This window comes from Zeus faber (genome assembly GCF_960531495.2).
Source record: "Zeus faber genome assembly, chromosome: 21".
NCBI classification, from domain to species: domain Eukaryota; kingdom Metazoa; phylum Chordata; class Actinopteri; order Zeiformes; family Zeidae; genus Zeus; species Zeus faber.
In genome coordinates this window covers 14,312,845-14,330,399 of record NC_137208.1, presented here as the reverse complement: position 1 = coordinate 14,330,399, position 17,555 = coordinate 14,312,845, and the positions used below count along the sequence as shown (strand labels likewise).

Here is a 17,555-nt window from a genome sequence, read left to right as displayed (position 1 = left end):
CTTTGACTCCGGCACACTCTCTGATTGCAAACCTCGATTTTTCAAAAAATGTACAATCATTATTCATTGGCAAATTGGGCTATTAAATTCCCGCAGAGCCGTATAAACGCTTGCCTCATCCGCGATTGCTGTAGCTCGTATTTCCTGACCAGAAAACCGTCTGCCCGAAAGAGACAAACCCCGAGTCCGTGAGAAGGTCCGTGAAAAAGTCCCCAAAAATGGTACGAGCCTCGTCCACCGCTGCGGTAAACCCGTCGCCCCGCAGTGAACGCGGGTGGGACCGCCGCGCGGACCGCGTCGTCCGGACGCGGGCCGCTCCTCGGCGCGTTCCGCTGGGCTCCGGGCGCTCAGTTGCAGCAGGACTTCTTCTTGATGGGCTGGGCGCCGAGTATGATGGTCGTGTCTCGCACCCTGTCTTCCTGCTCCTTCAACACTCTGTTCGGGGGAGACCGCCGGGAGGGAACGCAGGGTGAGACGCATTAGCAGCAGTAGTAGTGCTTTACTTGGATAGTACACGGTGATACTCGGGTCTGTGTAGGCTGACTGAGTCAAATCTTATAATTGATACTAAGTCAATGTTACTTAATGCTTAGTCAACGTATCTGCATTTCGGGGACGTCCCTACATTTTTGGCATTCGGATGCATTTCGCTTCGGTCACAACCCTTCCATATGCTCACTGACCTCAACCATACCTAAACATAACCATCTCTACCCCTGATGCATAAATTGAACTATTTCTAACCTAATACCTAAACGTTTTTGCGCCCCTGCTCCGATATCGCCACTAGACGACGCTCCCTGTAACCTTGTATCCGAACGTAACCGTCCATAACCTAAAACCCAAACTCAACCATCTTTAGACAAAATTCCTGGCATTCAGGGAGTCCGATCAACTAACAACGATGTGAGTTAAGTAATAAAGTTAGAATATCCAAATAAATTGTAGGTATAGTATTTCATATTATTTTATATGTTGTAATATTTATTTCATAGAAGTGTGTTTTCAGTCCCACCTGGCAAGGTTTGTCAGAGCCTCCGCCACGTTGCCGCCCGTGTAGGCGCTGACCTCGCTGAACATCACGTTGTTTTCCTACGCAGGACACGGACACAGTAAACACTCAAGAAACGCACCCGCGGCGGGAGATCCCGTCCGGCCCGTTCGGTACATTGTTCATGCCCGACTCCCCTAAATATAAGCCATGTAGCACGGCCTTACATAAGCCAATAACTCCGCGTCTCTGAAGGACACCTCCCTCTCTTCATCCACGTCCATTTTGTTGCCCAAGAGGAGGATGGGGACGCCTTCTCCTGCAGCCTCCTACGGGGGGGGGAAAAACGGACGCGGTACGGCAAAATTCTAAAAACCCAGCCGAAAAAAACAAGATTAGGGGGTATCTTGAAAAATGGATAATCATGGAACAAATCCGAGCAAAATACTGTAGAAGCAGTGTCGAGTGGGGGGGCGGGGAAAGTACGACCGTAGTCTCGTTACTACCACTGAAAAAAGGCAATCTCATCCTCACGGCGGGATTAAAGTTCGGACCTGGACGTTGGCCAGCCACGGCCGCACGGCCTTGAAGCTCTCCTCCACCGTGACGTCGTACATCACCACCACGCCGTCGGCCTTGCGGAAGAACTGCTTGGTGATGCTGCGGTACCTGCGTCAACGAGATCAGCGCAAGCGAGACGCTCGGAATTCCTGGCAAACTGCTGCTCATGAAACTCATCCACTCATTCCTACACCGATGCAATGCCACTGGGATAAAGAATGCAGAGTTCACCTTTTAGTTATTTATTTATTTTTTAACAAATAGACTGAAACTACAATTGCTTATTATGGCTCTGCGGAGTACTTTTATTCTGATTAATCAATAGTGCCAATCAGCTGTCTGTTGATAACGACCGTTGTCACGGGCAACCACTTCTCCGGCTGGTTTCACGTAATGCTCACACTAATCAGTGGTGCCATCTTGTGATGCTACATAGAAATTACAAGGGGAGGACTTGAAGAGATGAATGCAGATATGTCCAATTTCACATTAATAGCAGTAAAGAGATTCCTGGGGACGGACACATGGCTACGTTGCCGTGGACTGTTTTTCTCAGCGCAAGCTTTGAGCGATACGTGACCCCAACACAAAGAACAGGGGTCATCCTGTCAATGGGCTATTTTGCAATGACGGCGCTTGATTTCGACGTTGCTGTTTATCCTGACAGTGGACGGTCACCCACCTCTCTTGTCCCGCTGTGTCCCACAGCTGCATGGCCACCTGGGTGCTGTCCAGGGTGAGCGTCTTAACACTGTAGTCGATACCTGCCCACAACGTAGCCCAGTTACACACACAGAGGTCATTACAAGTCTTTTATTCTGTGTTTTCAGTTGTTTTATTGTGTACGGTATGAGGGCCGGCCTTCTATATCTTTATACCGAAGAGTCCCGTATTAGATCTGAGAATGGCCATGAGAGGGCAGAGCCGCAGCCTTCACCTGTAGTTTGCAGGAATGGAGCTGAGACAGCTTTTGGTGGGGACGGGGGGGGGGTGAACGAGGGGGGATGTGGAAGATGAAAGGAGGAAAAATACATCAGATGTGACATAATCTGCGGTACAATGTGTGCCAGGGCTCTGAGACAGGCGGTGTGACTTCACAAACCCTTTCATGTGACGCTAAGGCGCTCAGAGGTCTTCAGACGCGCACGTGCACAAACGCACGCACGCACGCACGCACGCACAAACGCACGCACGCACGCACGCACGCACGCACGCACGCACGCACGCACGCACACGCACACACACACACACACACACACACACACACACGCACACAGAAAGCCTCATGTAACAGTAACAGTAACAGTGTCGTTCTTCTCACCCACAGTGGCGGTGGTCGAGGGGTGGAAGCGGCCCTCGCAGAAGGAGCGCAGCAGCGACGTCTTGCCCACGCTGGAGTTCCCCACCAGCACCACCTTGAAGAGCCGCTCGGGCACGGGAGCCACCCCTTCCTTCACCTTCTGATGGGGAGAGACAGAAATAAGATAGAGACGACGACGAGAAAGAGACGCAGGGAAGGGAAGGGGAGAATTGGCGTAAATCCGTTTCCCATGATAACCTCTGCATCCTATAATTTGTATGTTCCTGATAACAATTGGCCAAACAATTATTCATGATTTTTTTTAAATTAAACCCATTTGAGGTTGAATATTAATGATGAATAAATAATCATTGATACTATTATTAATCATAATAAATGTAATAATATCAAGAAATAATATAAAAATAAAATAAATAAACACATAAATAAATAATAATTTATATTCAACCTAAAATATAGACACTACAAATAATAATACACATGACAAATTAATAAATGACAATTATGCTAAATTAATATTATATCAGATAATACAATTTCCTTTTCTTCACTAAATATTCCAAAACCTTGAGACATACGTTCTGGGTCTCCTTGCCGACCGGTTGTCCTCTGGGCAACATGGCCGTCTTCCTCATCCGGGAGATGCAAGATTTGCTTGACGGGGAAGCCGTCACCGGCAGACACACGGGGAGGCAGCTCGGAGGAGGGGGAGGAGCGGTGGCGGGTACCGCCACCACCACGGCACTATCCTCTAACTCGCTCCGCCCCTCATCCTCATCACCTTCATTCCCCTCATCTTCTTTGCTGAGTTGGTGCAGCAGGGGTTGGGGGCCGCCTTGGAGCAGGTGGGGCAGGTGGTCCTCCTCGATGGAGATGACCCGGCGGAGGGGCCACCCGTCCGGGGGGGAGTCCAGGATGTCCTCCGCCTCCACCACTACGCCCCTCCTGGTCGCCCTCTCCGCTCTCTCCCTCCCGGCGGAAGCCGTCCTGCCGAGCGCTTGCTTGGCTCTGGACTTCCCAGCGAGCGCTTCGGCCGGGGAGAGGGTGGCGGGGTGGCCGTTGACCAGGCCGTAGCTTTTCGGTGCCGCGGGCTGCAGATGACACAAGTGGGCGCTAGGAGGGAGGGCGGCGGCGGCGGAGGCGGAGGACGTGATGGAGGTGGAGGTGGTGAAGCTGTCGTCCTCACTGCAGGAAGAGGAAGCAACAAACACGATTTGAAGGTGCTCTAGGGGCAAGGCCTCCAGAGACTGGTAGGACCAGTCTTCCACCAGAGGAGCTCTTTGGAGACAGAGGAGAAGCAGAGGACGAGGGGGATCAGTTCATCTGGATCACTTTGAGGAAGCACATCCTGTACGACGCTGCAGAACCTTTAATCTGCTTTTCAGTTGCATCTAAAATGTTGAATGACCCAACCAACCCCGACTATCGGCCTGATGATAGCTCACGTTTTTACATTCACATTATTTCTATTTTCATGTTTTGGAAAATTTGAACAAAATAGCACCTAATAAGTAATTTAATAAGTAACTAATAAGTCATTTCAACAACATGGTATCAGCTACTTTTGTTACTTAATTTTGCCGTATTTTGACTTTGTTCATTTCGTTTGAGAAGGCGGATTCGTCATTGCTTTAACAGTATAAAAAAAAAAAAACGATGTTCAATGGTTGTTAAAGCAATGGCGTTTCTGCCGTCTCAGATGGAATTAAAGAATAAGAAATGCAGCAAAATTAATAATCATACCAAAATTAGAAACAAAAAATAAAAAATGTGAGCTATCATCAGGAAAATGCCCAGGGGTAATGTTACATGTGTATAAAATATATATATATATTTTTTTTTTTATAGCAGATGAATCTATTTTTATATATTTTCCTTTAATCCACGCTGAGGTTTCTTTTTGAGTTTCTGCCTTCGCGAGCTGAGTATTGTTCTCCGTCAAACACGAGGGAACCACAATGACCACAATGATTTGTTTAAGCTGGGAGCCTTCAAAGAGACAGGATCATCCAGATTCTCACCCTTTCGCGGGCTGGCGGGCGCCGACGTCGAATAAATTGGCGAGGCCCGTCCTCTGCTGCTTCTGCTTCTTCCTCAGAGAAGTCCGGGGCTTATCGGAAAGAACCAAATTGGACGTTAGGGGGCCGCGTCGACGCCTAGCTCCGTGATGGATACAGTCGATGCCGGTGCGAAATTACTCACCGCGCTGGAGCAAATGTCTCGCTCGTCTTTCAAATGTTTGTTCATCTCTCTGGCGGGCCGAGAAAAAATACAATATATCAATATTTGGAGAAAAAAAATATATAAATGATAGACAACAAATACCCAGATGTGAGGGGCCTGTGCTGGCGGGATGTTTGTTTTACCTGAGGAGATCGAGCTGCTTCATCAGACTCTGTTTCTCTCTCTGAAGCCCCTCGGTGACTCGGTACATTTCCCTGGGACAAAAAAATAAAAATAAAAGAAAACGTAACTTTATGCAGGAAATAGATAAAACACAAGACAGGAGACGGCTCACTCTCAGCTTTAAAGTCTCCGCTTAGGAAGACTCCTCGGGGTGTTGGTAGATACAGAATACATCCCAAAGTAAGCAGTTACTAGTACTACTCTTCTTACGGGACTGGGCTGCATTTTCACCTGTAATAGTACTTTAATCAACAACTATGAAATACAATTCGGCACTTTTCTTTTCAAAAAAGTTTTGTACTTCGTGACTTTCAAATTTGATTTTGAACGCTCACAAAGTGGGTATTTTAACATTCATCTGTATAGACTCTGTATAGAATAGAAATTTGAAAAAAAAAAAAAAAAAAAGCCAAGTATTTCTACGCCACTGCTTGGATGGAACAGTTTGTAATGTGTGCGCAAACGAACAAAAAACTAAAATGTCAACTCCATAAGATTGGGCTCCGCCAAATAGACAGGGTGAAAAAATGAAAAAGTGGTCGTTTTTGGTAAACTACTTACAGTATATATTCTTACCCAAGTGAGTTTCGTCATCGCCAATCAAGTCAAGTTTTATTTACCCTTTTTTGACACTTCACAGTACAGCCTCAAAAATACAGAAAATAAAGAACAGCATCCTCTAAACTGAAGGATGCTGGAAGGAATGAAGGGTGCTGTAGGGGGTAAAATATATGTATATATATTATAGTATTATATAGTATTATTAATATTTATTAATAATAGCAACAATAATGTTATATAATAATTAATTATCTTATAATCATAAAGTTTATTTTTTTATATTTTCTATACTATATTATTATAATTTATGAGGCGACATTATTAGATATTATAACATTTCACATTATATCCCATTATAATTCATCATGATAACCTCTGCAGTATGTATAGAGTATGTGTGTCGCCGTGCACCTACATCTCCTTCTCCTGGTGCAGCCGCGTGGCCTGCTGCCGCAGCATGGCCAGCTGCTCCTGGGCCAGGGACAGCTCCTGGCTCGTGCTGTCCAGCTCGCGGGAAAGCTCCTCGTTGGTCATCTTCAGCTTGATGTTCTCCACGCGGCTCTCCTGCTTCTCGCTGTTCAGCTCACAGCACTGGGCCTCCAACTGCACGGGAAGAACGGTTGTTAATGTATGCTGCCATGTCGCATTGTGTTATAGAGATAGAGATGGATGGATGAATGGATGGATGGATGGGTGGGTGGATAGATGGATAGATGGATGGATGGATGGATGGGTTGATCGATTGATGGATGGATGGATGGATGGATGGATGGGTTGATAGATGAATGGGTTGATAGATGGATGGATGGATGGATGGATGGATAACATTATATATTAGATCTGACAATATGCAGTAGACCTATGGACCTGAAAAAATGGCAATATACAATAAAGCTAAACATCAGCTTGAATCGAGAAAAAATGGTAATGTACACTAAAATATACACTAAAAATAATAAAAAGAAGGCACCTAGCAATAAACCTTACAAACAATGAACAATAAAAATAAATGGACTATTACCGGACAATAACCTACCGATAAACAATCAATGTAAACCTAAAAACTGACAAACAGCAATGAAATAAACCTCACAAATCAACAATAAAGAAGAAAAATTTAACAAGGATAAATGAAAGCGGTGATCCGTAAAATCGTCTGAGGCAGCTGAACACGGACACAGATCAAAGATTTTATTTATTTATTTCTTTATTTTACAAAATTATTTCACAGACTTTAATTTGTCATTGAAGCAGACACTTTAAAACTGATAGATAGATAGATTGATCAGAAACGGTGTGTGGCGATCCGGCTGTGTGATTGGCGACACGAGTCCACTCACCCTCCTCTGTTTCTGGAAGAGCTGGTCCAGCTCGCGCTCCTTGGAGAACAGCTGGTGCTCCAGGTCCTGGCTGTGCGAATGGTGACGCTCGGAGTCCTGCAGGCGGGGAGGGAAAAAAAAAAAGGAGGGGGGGTCAAAGGTCACGGGATTAAGATGTTTTCGCGGGACTTGCCTGTTCATTGTCGTTCACCCCCCAAAACACGCTCTGACAAGTTGACTGGTATATAAGGGATTCGTCGGGCTGTGTTTATTTTGATTTCTCTTCATTAGTCAACAAGCTCTGCTCTCATCCCCCCACACCCTCTTTCACCCGTCTCCGTCCCTCGCTCTTGCGCGCCCGCACCTCTAGTCGCGAAACACAACGGCACAAACAAAACAGCAAAATGATCGATCTGATCGGGGAACGAGCGGAAGCAACGTCGGCGGCCGTACCTTGAGGAGGAGCCGGTCCTTCTCGTTGTTGATCTGGGTCTCCATCTCCTCGTACAGGCGACGGATCTCGCTGTCGTGCGTCGCCGACTTCCTGTGACGACAGACGGCGACATACCATGATAGCGACGACGATCGGGGCTCGATGCAAAAGGGGCGAAGCACAACAAGAGGGTAAGGGTCAGGTCTGTGCAAACACAGAGGCTTTATCGTCTGGGGCTCAGGGAACTGTTATTTTCCCATCTTGCGCCGATAATCTCCGACGGAATCCGCTCGCACACACACACACACACACAGTATGTAAAATAACACAGTGGCCCCCATGAGTACATTCAGGTATTTACGCACGCACACACACACGCACAGGCACACACACACACACACACACAAATATGACATTCCACAGCATACCAAGTGGTACTTACAGTCACTCTGACAGCATTGAGAACAGAAAAATCCAATTAGTAAGATCTGCTACACGGCACCGTGAGGCAGGACGGGACAAATTAAACGGTACTAACATCAAATTAAATAAATGAAACACACAAACACACACACACACACACACACACACACCTGCAGTTTGACATGATCTCCATGATCTTAACTAGATGTCGGACACTGACCCCTTCGGCCATCTTTCGGGTTCCCTCGGGGGCATGGTTTTTATTTCCATGCTGTGGTGGTGGGTCAGACTTGAAAACATGCCTCCAGCTTAGTGGTCATTTGAAAGGGATAAAGGAGGCGTTCTCCAGAGAATTACAGATCAGGCCCATGCGGACACTCTCCCGGGCGGCGGGGCAGGAACACACACAGGCACGCACGCACACACACACACACACACACACACACACATATACACACACACACACACACACACACACACACACACACACACACACACACACACACACACACACACACACACACACACACACACACACTCTAACAGACTAATTGTGTTACTTTGCGATACTTGGGCAAATGAAAAAAGTACCAAACCAGGACTCACACACCGGCCCCAAGTGTATTATCGTATTATTATGGTATGGTATTATTTTCAGTACAACAGTTGCCGTTTGGGCCGGAAATGAAGTCTATATTTACTTTCCTCACTTCCCTCCTTGGCTGTCTGCTTATGTTTACTGAGCCTTCGTTCGTTTCTTCCTTCTTGATTCCTTACTTCTTTCCTTCCTTTATTCATACATTCCTTCCTTCCTTCCGTGATTATTTATTTGCTTCTTGATTCCTTCCTTTCTTCCTTCCTTAACTGATTTCTTTCTTCCTTTCCTCCTTCCTTCCTTGATTCCTCCTTCTGTGATTCCTGCCTTGATTCCTTCCTGCATTACTCAATTTCTTCCTTTGATTCCTCCTTCTGTGATTCCTTCCTTGATTCCTTCCTGCATTACTCAATTTCTTCCTTTCCTCTTTGATTGCTTCATTCCTTTATTCCTTCCTTCTTTCCATCCTTCCTTCCTTCATTCCTTCCTTAATTCTTAATTCCTTCCGTCCTTACTTGGGTCCTTTCTTTCTTACTTACTCAATTCCTTCCTTCCTTCCCTACTTGATTCCTTCCTACCATCCTTCCTGGATTCCTTCTGACCACACTTACTCGATTCCTTCCGACCTTTCTTGATTCCTTCCTACCTTCCATGACTCCTTGGTTGATTTCTACCTCTGTTTACTATGAAATTGCGAATACTCACCAACTTGAACAGCAAAAATGTGCAGGTAAAGGTAACGGACACACCATAGCATGCGTGCGTGCGTGCGTGCGTGCGTGCGTGTGTGTGCGTGCGTCCTCCCACCTCTGGAGGGCACTCTCCATCTCCTTCTTATCCTGGTGGGCCTCCTTGATCTGGTACGTGACCCGGGACAGGAACTCCTCGAAGTTGGACAGAAGGTGCGGCTCGTCCCTCCTCAGCTGAGCCCACAGGCTGCGCACCTCTCCTGGACTGTGGGTGGAGGGAAAGAAAGAAAGAAAGAAAGAAAGAAAGAAAGAAAGGAGTCTTTTGTCTTCCACTACTTCTATCAGGCTGTTTGGATGATCCCGCGTGTCCCATTTCAAAACAACAACTCTCGAACTAAGCGCCCCCTTCAAAGGATCATTTTCCAGGACCTGCACATGTCGTCCAGTTTCCACTCACACTCCACTCAGTTTCCGCTCTTTCTTTACCTATTTCCGCTGGTTCTACCTCTTTTCGGCAGAAAGAAAAAAGAAAGGTGGCTCCCCAACCCTCCCATCTCAGTTTGATTGCTACTGCTTGAGCGGGCGTCTAATCGGCAATCACGCTTTTGTCATATTACAATGACTTTTATGGACAGAACCGGGGGCGGGGGGGGGGGCACAACAATTTCCAGGTTTTCCAGGACGGCGGGCGAGCCGGACTCACTCCTCAAACACGTTGCCGGCGCCCAGGCTCTCCAGAAGCATGCAGAAGTGCTTCTCCTCGTCGTCCTCTTCCGCCGCCCACGCCAGCCTGGCGTCCCACTGGCTCTGGTACAGGGTTTCCTTGACCCTCAGGCTGCCGGCCGGGGCAGGGGAGCCGAGGTCGTCGGTCACCGAGATCCTCCGGCCGCGCAAGAACTGACCTGAGGACGGGGCAACCAAAAAGAAGAGGTTGATCTTCAGAAATATCAGATGACATTTTTTCCGATTTTTTTTGTGGTGTGTTTCGATCAGTTTTATTCAAACAAATAATCTTTTGGACTGGAACTTGAACTTGAACTGTGGGGCTAACCCTCCTAGTGGGCCACAGAGGAATTGCAAGGGCGAAAATGAAATATTAAAAAAATATGCTTCATATAAAGTAGGCCTTATAACATATAAAAATTTTTTTTCATACTTCAATTCATTTGAATTATTTAGGCAATCAAAGCGACAAATGATTGTGACTGCTCGACCTGGTTTACCATAAATGACGTTGGTAAACGACGGGTTATGAGGCCCGCTCGATGGATGAGCGACACTAAGTAGGGTAGGGTAGATAGTGTGCACGGCTCATACGCCACTTCAAAACCATAATAAACCGTGTCGGATCAAGTCTCAGCCCGGTGAGGGAAAACCTACTGAACCCAGAGGAGAAAGCGTCCAGTGTTAGGTAACCATCCCGGTCTGTATCCAGCGAGTCGAACACGTCCTCCAGCTCCTCGGCGGACAGAGGCAGCTCTCTGTGGAGACGCTGGGCGGGGACACACCGAAAAGACACAGACGTCAGCCTATTCAACCTGACCGCACAAGGCAGCAACTCTGGATTCGTGGAACGTCAGAGGCCATAGTAAATTAAGTTGCATAAGGGATTGGTGATCGGGGGGGGGGGGGGGTCGACTCCAGATTTAATATGGTCGACACAAAATCCAACTCTGCGTTTATTGAGGGTCTCGTCAGAACCCCCCAGAGCCCCATTTACCGGGGCTTGGACTTTGTTCTTGCGTGTGCATCTTGCATTATTTATGCGCGTGCTCGGAATTAAAACTGACTTGTACGTGTGCCCGCGTAGGAGTGAGACAAAGACGCGCTCATTAGCACGGCTCCACTGCTGCGGTCGTGGCTGCTTTGTGACTGCAGCGGGTGAAGCTGGGGGTCTGTAACAAATGCGACGCTCCACAGGACGAAGAGCCCTTTAGAATGGAAATCACTGCTGTTATGGGAATCATAACGGCATTCTAAGAGCCCTGAATTATCACAGAATTTAAACAAAATGAACTCGAGTTTCTAGTTGGCTTTGAGTCCCAACGACCAAAGCGGGTGCTGGGTTTTATGTGCAGGCCGGTTTTAAATTGCACTTCACCTTCACCAGATCTCGGTGCTTTCATCATCCTTTTGTTTATCATCTGTTTTTAGCCTTTTATTTCAAAGCTTTTCCTCCTCTGCGCTTTTATATCACGCATTTTATGGCTTAAAGCAATGCTTGCACATGAAATGCGCTGGAGAAATCATACTCGCCTGGCCAGTAAGGGATTGGGATCGTTTCACACTCAACCTAACGCATCATAAATGAGTCAGTGCGGTCGCAGGTAATAAATACTTATGGCGTAACGTTGTTTTTCATTTTTGTATTCCATTGTTTTTGATGTGAGCTGCTGAGACATTGCAATTTCCCTTTTGGGGATAAATAAAGCATCTATCTATCTATCTATCTATGACTCAATTCTTATCAAAACAGACAGACAGACAGACAGTCTCATCTCTAACCCTCATGTCGGTGCGGGTGATGAAGCCCTTGCCCTCCATGTCGCAGGTCTGGAAGAACTCCTTGGTCTTGTCCAGCAGGGCGATGCGACCGCAGTCCGAGTCCCATCCTTTGGGGTTTATCCCGTTCACCCTGCCCTCCTCCTCCTCCATCCCGGGAACCGGGGCCGGACGAGAACAACGTCACCGACGGCGAGAGGACCTAGTGGCAGCACCAAGTGGAATGGGACATCGCCTCTCCTCACAGGCCCAGCTTCTGGCGTTCGGGGACCCCCGGGGTGAGGGCCGCGACGGTAGAGGCTGGAAGAGGCATCGGGAGAGTCGATGGGAGTCACTACTTTATGATGGTTTTTTTTGGGTTGTTTTTTTTTAACCGATTGGGTTTGGTGTTGGGGCTTCCTACGAGACAAGGGGGGAAAAACAGCCGTCATATCATCCGTTGGTTCTTAAAATGGTGTGAGTTTTTCTAGAACTCTCTGTTCCAACAGCCATGGAAATATTTAGACACATCTTATTATGTAAGTCTTAAGAAAACAGCGTTATCCTTGTCTCGGCTGTACAGTACTTCCCTCCTTCTTTCTTTTGAGTGCAAAGAATAAGCGACTTACAGTGGTATGTAAACATAGTGTAAAGGATTATCTTAATGACGAGCCACAAAGAACACATGACAGCATAATGCCAGCAAGACTGCAAAAGGCCCTTTTCAGAGGACAACGGTTTCAAGGCATCGCTCTATGCTTTGTTTTCCCGAGGTTTCTCCCCTTCATATCATTTCCATGAGGCTCGCTCACACGAAAGTTGATTTAAAGTTTCTATTTGTCATCTATTGACACACATACGCTGAAACTTTGCACAAGTCTGTGGTCGGCGGTGAGAACTTGTGATGTTAAAACATAGTGGGAGGGGGCGGCCGGGGAGACTGGTCTTGAACCTCTGTGGCTCGAAAACAACTAAAACGAGTTCTTAATTTTATAAGGCGGAAATCAAGTCAAGAATATGTAACCGAATAAAATCCCCTTTGACAAACAAAGCCCCATTTAAAAGCCGCAAATGGAAAAAAAATGTTATGCATCCACACCCCAAAGAATAAGCCGGCAGCCTATTACCACGACTGACATATCGAATAAAAGCTTTCTTATGCGCACTGAGCTTGCAGGAAAGAACGCAATTGTCAAACTGTGCTTTTTGTCGATTACAAACATCACAATCCGAACAATCGAGGGCTTCTCCAGACGCTGCAAGATAGAAGTCCTCAAAAAATAACACAAACGCAAAACATCTTACCTTCTCCTGATTAAAACCCCTCCGAGAGGAAATGGAAGCCTGGCCCTCGATATCCACTGAGCGCCGTTAACACACTTTAGGAAGTCTTGCCTCACAGACGAGCGTTGGAGAAGTCATTCTGCAACCATGTGATGTCATGGGGCAGTGGCTGGAGGCTTTTTACTGGAGACGGCAGAGACCATGCAGTCTGCCAAGCACAAATTTACACTGTTTGGATCACAACAATAACAAAATAAGTTAGTAATTCAACTTTTCTTTAATCCAGATTGGAGCAGATTGGACTTCGACAATGCAGTTTCAGCTGTGTGAGAAAACAAATCTTAACAAATGTTGATTCAGAATTTAACGAGTAAAACAAGCAAACAGGTCACTAGATGAAATTGATAGATTTCCTTGAACTTAACTATAGTTCACTTAAGGTTTAAATGTATGCCCTTATTAAAGTGCCTTTTAAATAAAACCCACTATTAGGAAGTATCTCCACACCAGTCTAGCCTTGCAGCAGGTACAGTGGGGGGAAAATTGGATATCGGTGCTGAAACTCCACGACGCTGCCTTGCAAAAACACCACAGTTTCATTTACTTTGTGTGAACAAACTAGTTCAAGATTGAAGAGGTTTATTTGTCACACATATATATATACATACTTCCATACATATGCAGTGATAGGTCAAATTAGACAAAGTAAAGAAAGTGTTTGGGCAAGTTTGTCCAATTGTTCATGAAACCTGTCATCATAGACTTCTAGATATAAGATGCCTGATGTGGAAAACAGACCAGTCTTAAATCATGATAAAACATCTGTTCTTGACATAACACAGCGCCATCCTGTGGCCCAATAAGAGAAATGCACGACAATCCAGACGTCAAGTCGGAAGGAGTGCAAACACACATTAACTAAACCGTCAATCAAATGTCATTTCAAAAGTTGCCATTTGACGAGACACCCAAGTCCCTTTTTGAAACTTGTGGAGTCACGGCTTTCATTAGGGAGGTCGCGTCTTTTGAGACAGTCGAGGCAAAACACAGGCCGGTTCCGTCCAAACTGGAGAGTCATTTTCTGCTCCCTTGGATCTTTTGCAGCAGGTATTCCATCTGCAGGTTGAGGTTGGGCTGTCCTTTCTTGGTCTTTTTGCTCAGGATCTGGAACGCCTCTTTCTTCTTCTGCTTGTATTGCTGTATGCCGTCGTCCTTCTCCTTCTTCTTCCTCAGAAACTCCTGGGAGCACAAGAAAATATCAATGACCACGCGACGTTAGAAGCGGATCACACGGTGGAAGTCGCGTTGCAGTCGACTCCTAAATGATTGAAAAAATGAAATAATAAAAATGAAAGCGGTCGTTGGGGGGGAGGGGATACCTCGTTTTTCTTGAGCCTTTCATCTCTGGCGTTCTCAAATTGCTCCTGCGCCGTCTGGTACGATGTCTTCCTCATAATCTTCTTCTTCAAGCGGTTGCTCATGGGGATACTGGGGAAAGAGGTCGGCCAGGCAGTATTAGTTTGGGGTTTCCTGGTTTGTTGGCGATATCAGCAATAAAGCCGTCACAAGTGTTACATGAGCACCCGATCGCAATGATTGGAGTCGACCTGTGACCTTAAAATGGTTAGGTTCCACAGTCATGACATGACCACCTGACCGCAATGATTTGAGTTGACCTGTGACCTTAAAATGGTTAGGTTCCACAGTCATGACATGACCACCTGACCGCAATGATTTGAGTTGACCTGTGACCTTAAAATGGTTAGGTTCCACAGTCATTATGTTTCCATCCTAATCTCATGGGAGTTCCAAAGCCAATGTGAAAAATGCTGCAATTTACAGTATAGAATTAGAATGAGATTTTCTGCAATCGGCAATGTTCCAACATTCATGGCTCCCCCCCCCCTAAGGTGGATGTGTCTTAGGACGCCATTAGCATACACCACTATAGTGCATAAAAAGACAATTACATTGTTAATCAAAATAATTTGTGTGACAATCAACCGCCCAATAAAATGTCTTGATCATTCCAGTGTTAATCATATCAACATTTATTTTAGCAACACATATCTTGGTCATGAATTATTTATTTTCACTTTGCTTTTATTCAAGGAGATGTTTCCCATTTGAGGACCACCGTGGGCATCGGTTTAAATCATTACAGCTACACATTTAAGGTAAATTACACACACATTACATATTGTTGCCCGAAACGGAATAATGGGGAGTTAATTCAATTAAATGTAAAACCTGGGGCATTCATACCTTTCGGCTTCGATGGCATTTTTCGGTTCAGGGTCCACAGTGGCAGTTTCTACCTGCTCCGTTATAGTAGCGGCTGCAGCTTCTGGTTGTGGGCCGGTCTTTTGGCTTGTGGCATCATCCCCATCATCATCGTCGTCGTCGTCATCATCATCATCTTCATCATCATCGCCATCATCATCGTCGTCGTCGTCATCATCGTCATTTACTTCCGTGCCTTCTGCCTTCTTTGTGACTTGCTGCGCCATCCTGCAGATGCTTCTTTTCGAGCGGTTCACCAGATCCTCCTTCTTGAGCTTCTGGGCCTCGGCCACGTACAGGTGTCTGAGGTGCTCGGGGAATTCCTCCCGGTACTGAGACGTGGAGGCAGCCTTCCGCCTCCGCTCCTTCGTCAGCAGCTTGTTGTACTCGTACTGGACCTTTTGCTTCCTCTTGAAGGCGAATCCTTGACCTTAGAGAGAAAGGAGTCACATTCAATACACACACACACACACACACACACACACACACACACACACACACACACACACACATATATATATATATAGGGGATGAATAAATACATAACACTCACTTTTGTTATGTCCTATGTCATATATTAAAACATAAAATCCGCCATTTTGGCACTCGGCCCATCCGAATAATTGATTATACCACCAACGGATGAATATTATGTTTTTATGATATGAATCATATCATTTTTATGACCTGCCGTCCTGTTCACTAACATCAAATAAATAGGGGAATAGATCAGGCACTTTATTAATCAAACTGCAGTGTTAGAGCAACACACATCAGAGCAAATAGGAGATAACAATAAAGGTAAACAAATAAACTATATAGTACTATTTATATAGTACTATATAAATATTCATTGTAGCACATGAAATAAAACAGGACAACTCTCTTTTCCATGACCGGAAAACTCGATTAAAAAAAAAAAAAAATAAATCTATTTTTTTTATGTTTTACTGTATTTTTACTACGTCTTATTGTGTTTTACTGTGTTTTTTCCTGTATTTTTTTTTTATGTTTAACTGTGTTTCTGTATTTTTACTATGTTTTAACTACGTTGTATTGTATTTTACTGTGTTTCTCTGTATTTTTACCATGTTTTAACTACGTTGTATTGTATTTTACTGTGTTTTTCTGTATTTTTACCATGTTTTAACTACATTGTATTGTATTTTACTGTGTTTTTCTGTATTTTTACCATGTTTTAACTACATTGTATTGTATTTTACTGTGTTTTTCTGTATTTTTACCATGTTTTAACTACGTTGTATTGTATTTTACTGTGTTTTTCTGTTTTTTTTTAATGTTTAACTGTGTTAAACTGTGTTTTTACTATGTTTTAACTACGTTGTATTGTATTTTACTGTGTTTTTCTGTTTTTTTTAATGTTTAACTGTGTTACTGTGTTTTTACTATGTTTTAACTACGTTGTATTGTATTTTACTGTGTTTTTCTGTATTTTTACCATGTTTTAACTACGTTGTATTGTATTTTACCGTGTTTTTGTGTATTTTTACTATGTTTTAACTACGTTGTATTGTATTTTACTGTGTTTTTCTGTTTTTTTTTTATGTTTAACTGTGCTACTGTGTTTTTTTACTATGTTTTAACTACGTTGTATTGTATTTTACTGTGTTTTTCTGTATTTTTTTATGTTTAACTGTGTAACTGTGTTTTTTTTACTATGTTTTAACTACGTTGTATTGCATTTCACTGTGTTTTTTCTGTATTTTTACTATGTTTAACTGTGTTACTGTGCTTTTCCGGTGTTTCCACTGTTCTCGACTCACCTTCTTTCACGCTGCCCTCGAACACTTTGTGACCGCGGACCCATTTCCTCCTCCCTCCCCTCGCTCCGTCGCTCGGCCTCCGGTCGCCACCTCTCCCCCTCACGGTTCCTTTATCCATTTTCTACAAGTCCACTCGCGGCACTTACAGCATTTCCGCCGCGGCCCGTGGTGTTTACGAGCTCCACGCCGCTCGGGAAACACGCGTGGGCGTTCTTCACGGCGCAGAACAATGACGCAGGCGACCTAATCAGCCCTTAAAGGCGATAGCAGAGAAACGGATGGAACGTTCGCCGTTTCCACTTGGAAATTTGGGAAATGTGTTTTTTTCGTTAACTCATACCGAGTGAACAAAATTTATTTATTTATGAATGTATTTAAATTCTATATATATTTTTTAAATATAATGTATAATTTCACCGATTAA

At 45.0% G+C, this 17,555-nt stretch overlaps 2 protein-coding genes across 2 annotated transcripts; both read right to left on the bottom strand.

The window, feature by feature from the left end:
* Window positions 1–332: 332 nt before the first annotated feature.
* On the bottom strand, window positions 333–11,954 carry cracr2ab (calcium release activated channel regulator 2Ab; the record flags this gene model as incomplete). Its single annotated transcript, XM_080022626.1, has 18 exons — window positions 333–435; window positions 1,016–1,092; window positions 1,219–1,320; window positions 1,546–1,660; window positions 2,235–2,316; window positions 2,874–3,012; window positions 3,452–3,964; window positions 4,022–4,151; window positions 4,895–4,983; window positions 5,076–5,124; window positions 5,240–5,311; window positions 6,256–6,443; window positions 7,181–7,276; window positions 7,613–7,703; window positions 9,418–9,564; window positions 10,003–10,201; window positions 10,680–10,791; window positions 11,805–11,954. The coding sequence occupies 18 exons, from the start codon at window positions 11,952–11,954 to the stop codon at window positions 348–350; spliced, it is 2,439 nt and encodes an 812-aa protein (XP_079878752.1). The 3' UTR covers window positions 333–347.
* A 1,372-nt stretch (window positions 11,955–13,326) lies between these two features.
* On the bottom strand, window positions 13,327–17,338 carry ccdc59 (coiled-coil domain containing 59). Its single transcript, XM_080022816.1, has 4 exons — window positions 17,132–17,338; window positions 15,330–15,777; window positions 14,444–14,552; window positions 13,327–14,303 (listed from the first exon to the last, which is right to left on the bottom strand). The coding sequence occupies exons 1-4, from the start codon at window positions 17,247–17,249 to the stop codon at window positions 14,139–14,141; spliced, it is 840 nt and encodes a 279-aa protein (XP_079878942.1). The 5' UTR covers window positions 17,250–17,338; the 3' UTR covers window positions 13,327–14,138.
* Between the last annotated feature and the right edge of the window lie 217 nt (window positions 17,339–17,555).

Coding starts and splice junctions, on each gene's coding strand:
- ccdc59 (XM_080022816.1), bottom strand. CDS start 17,249: ATGGATAAAGGAACCGTGAGGGGGAGAGGTGGCGACCGGAGGCCGAGC. Junction 14,553..15,329: donor AATGCCATCGAAGCCGAAAG/GTATGAATGCCC, acceptor CTCTTTCCCCAG/TATCCCCATGAGCAACCGCT. Junction 14,304..14,443: donor AAAGGCTCAAGAAAAACGAG/GTATCCCCTCCC, acceptor TTGTGCTCCCAG/GAGTTTCTGAGGAAGAAGAA.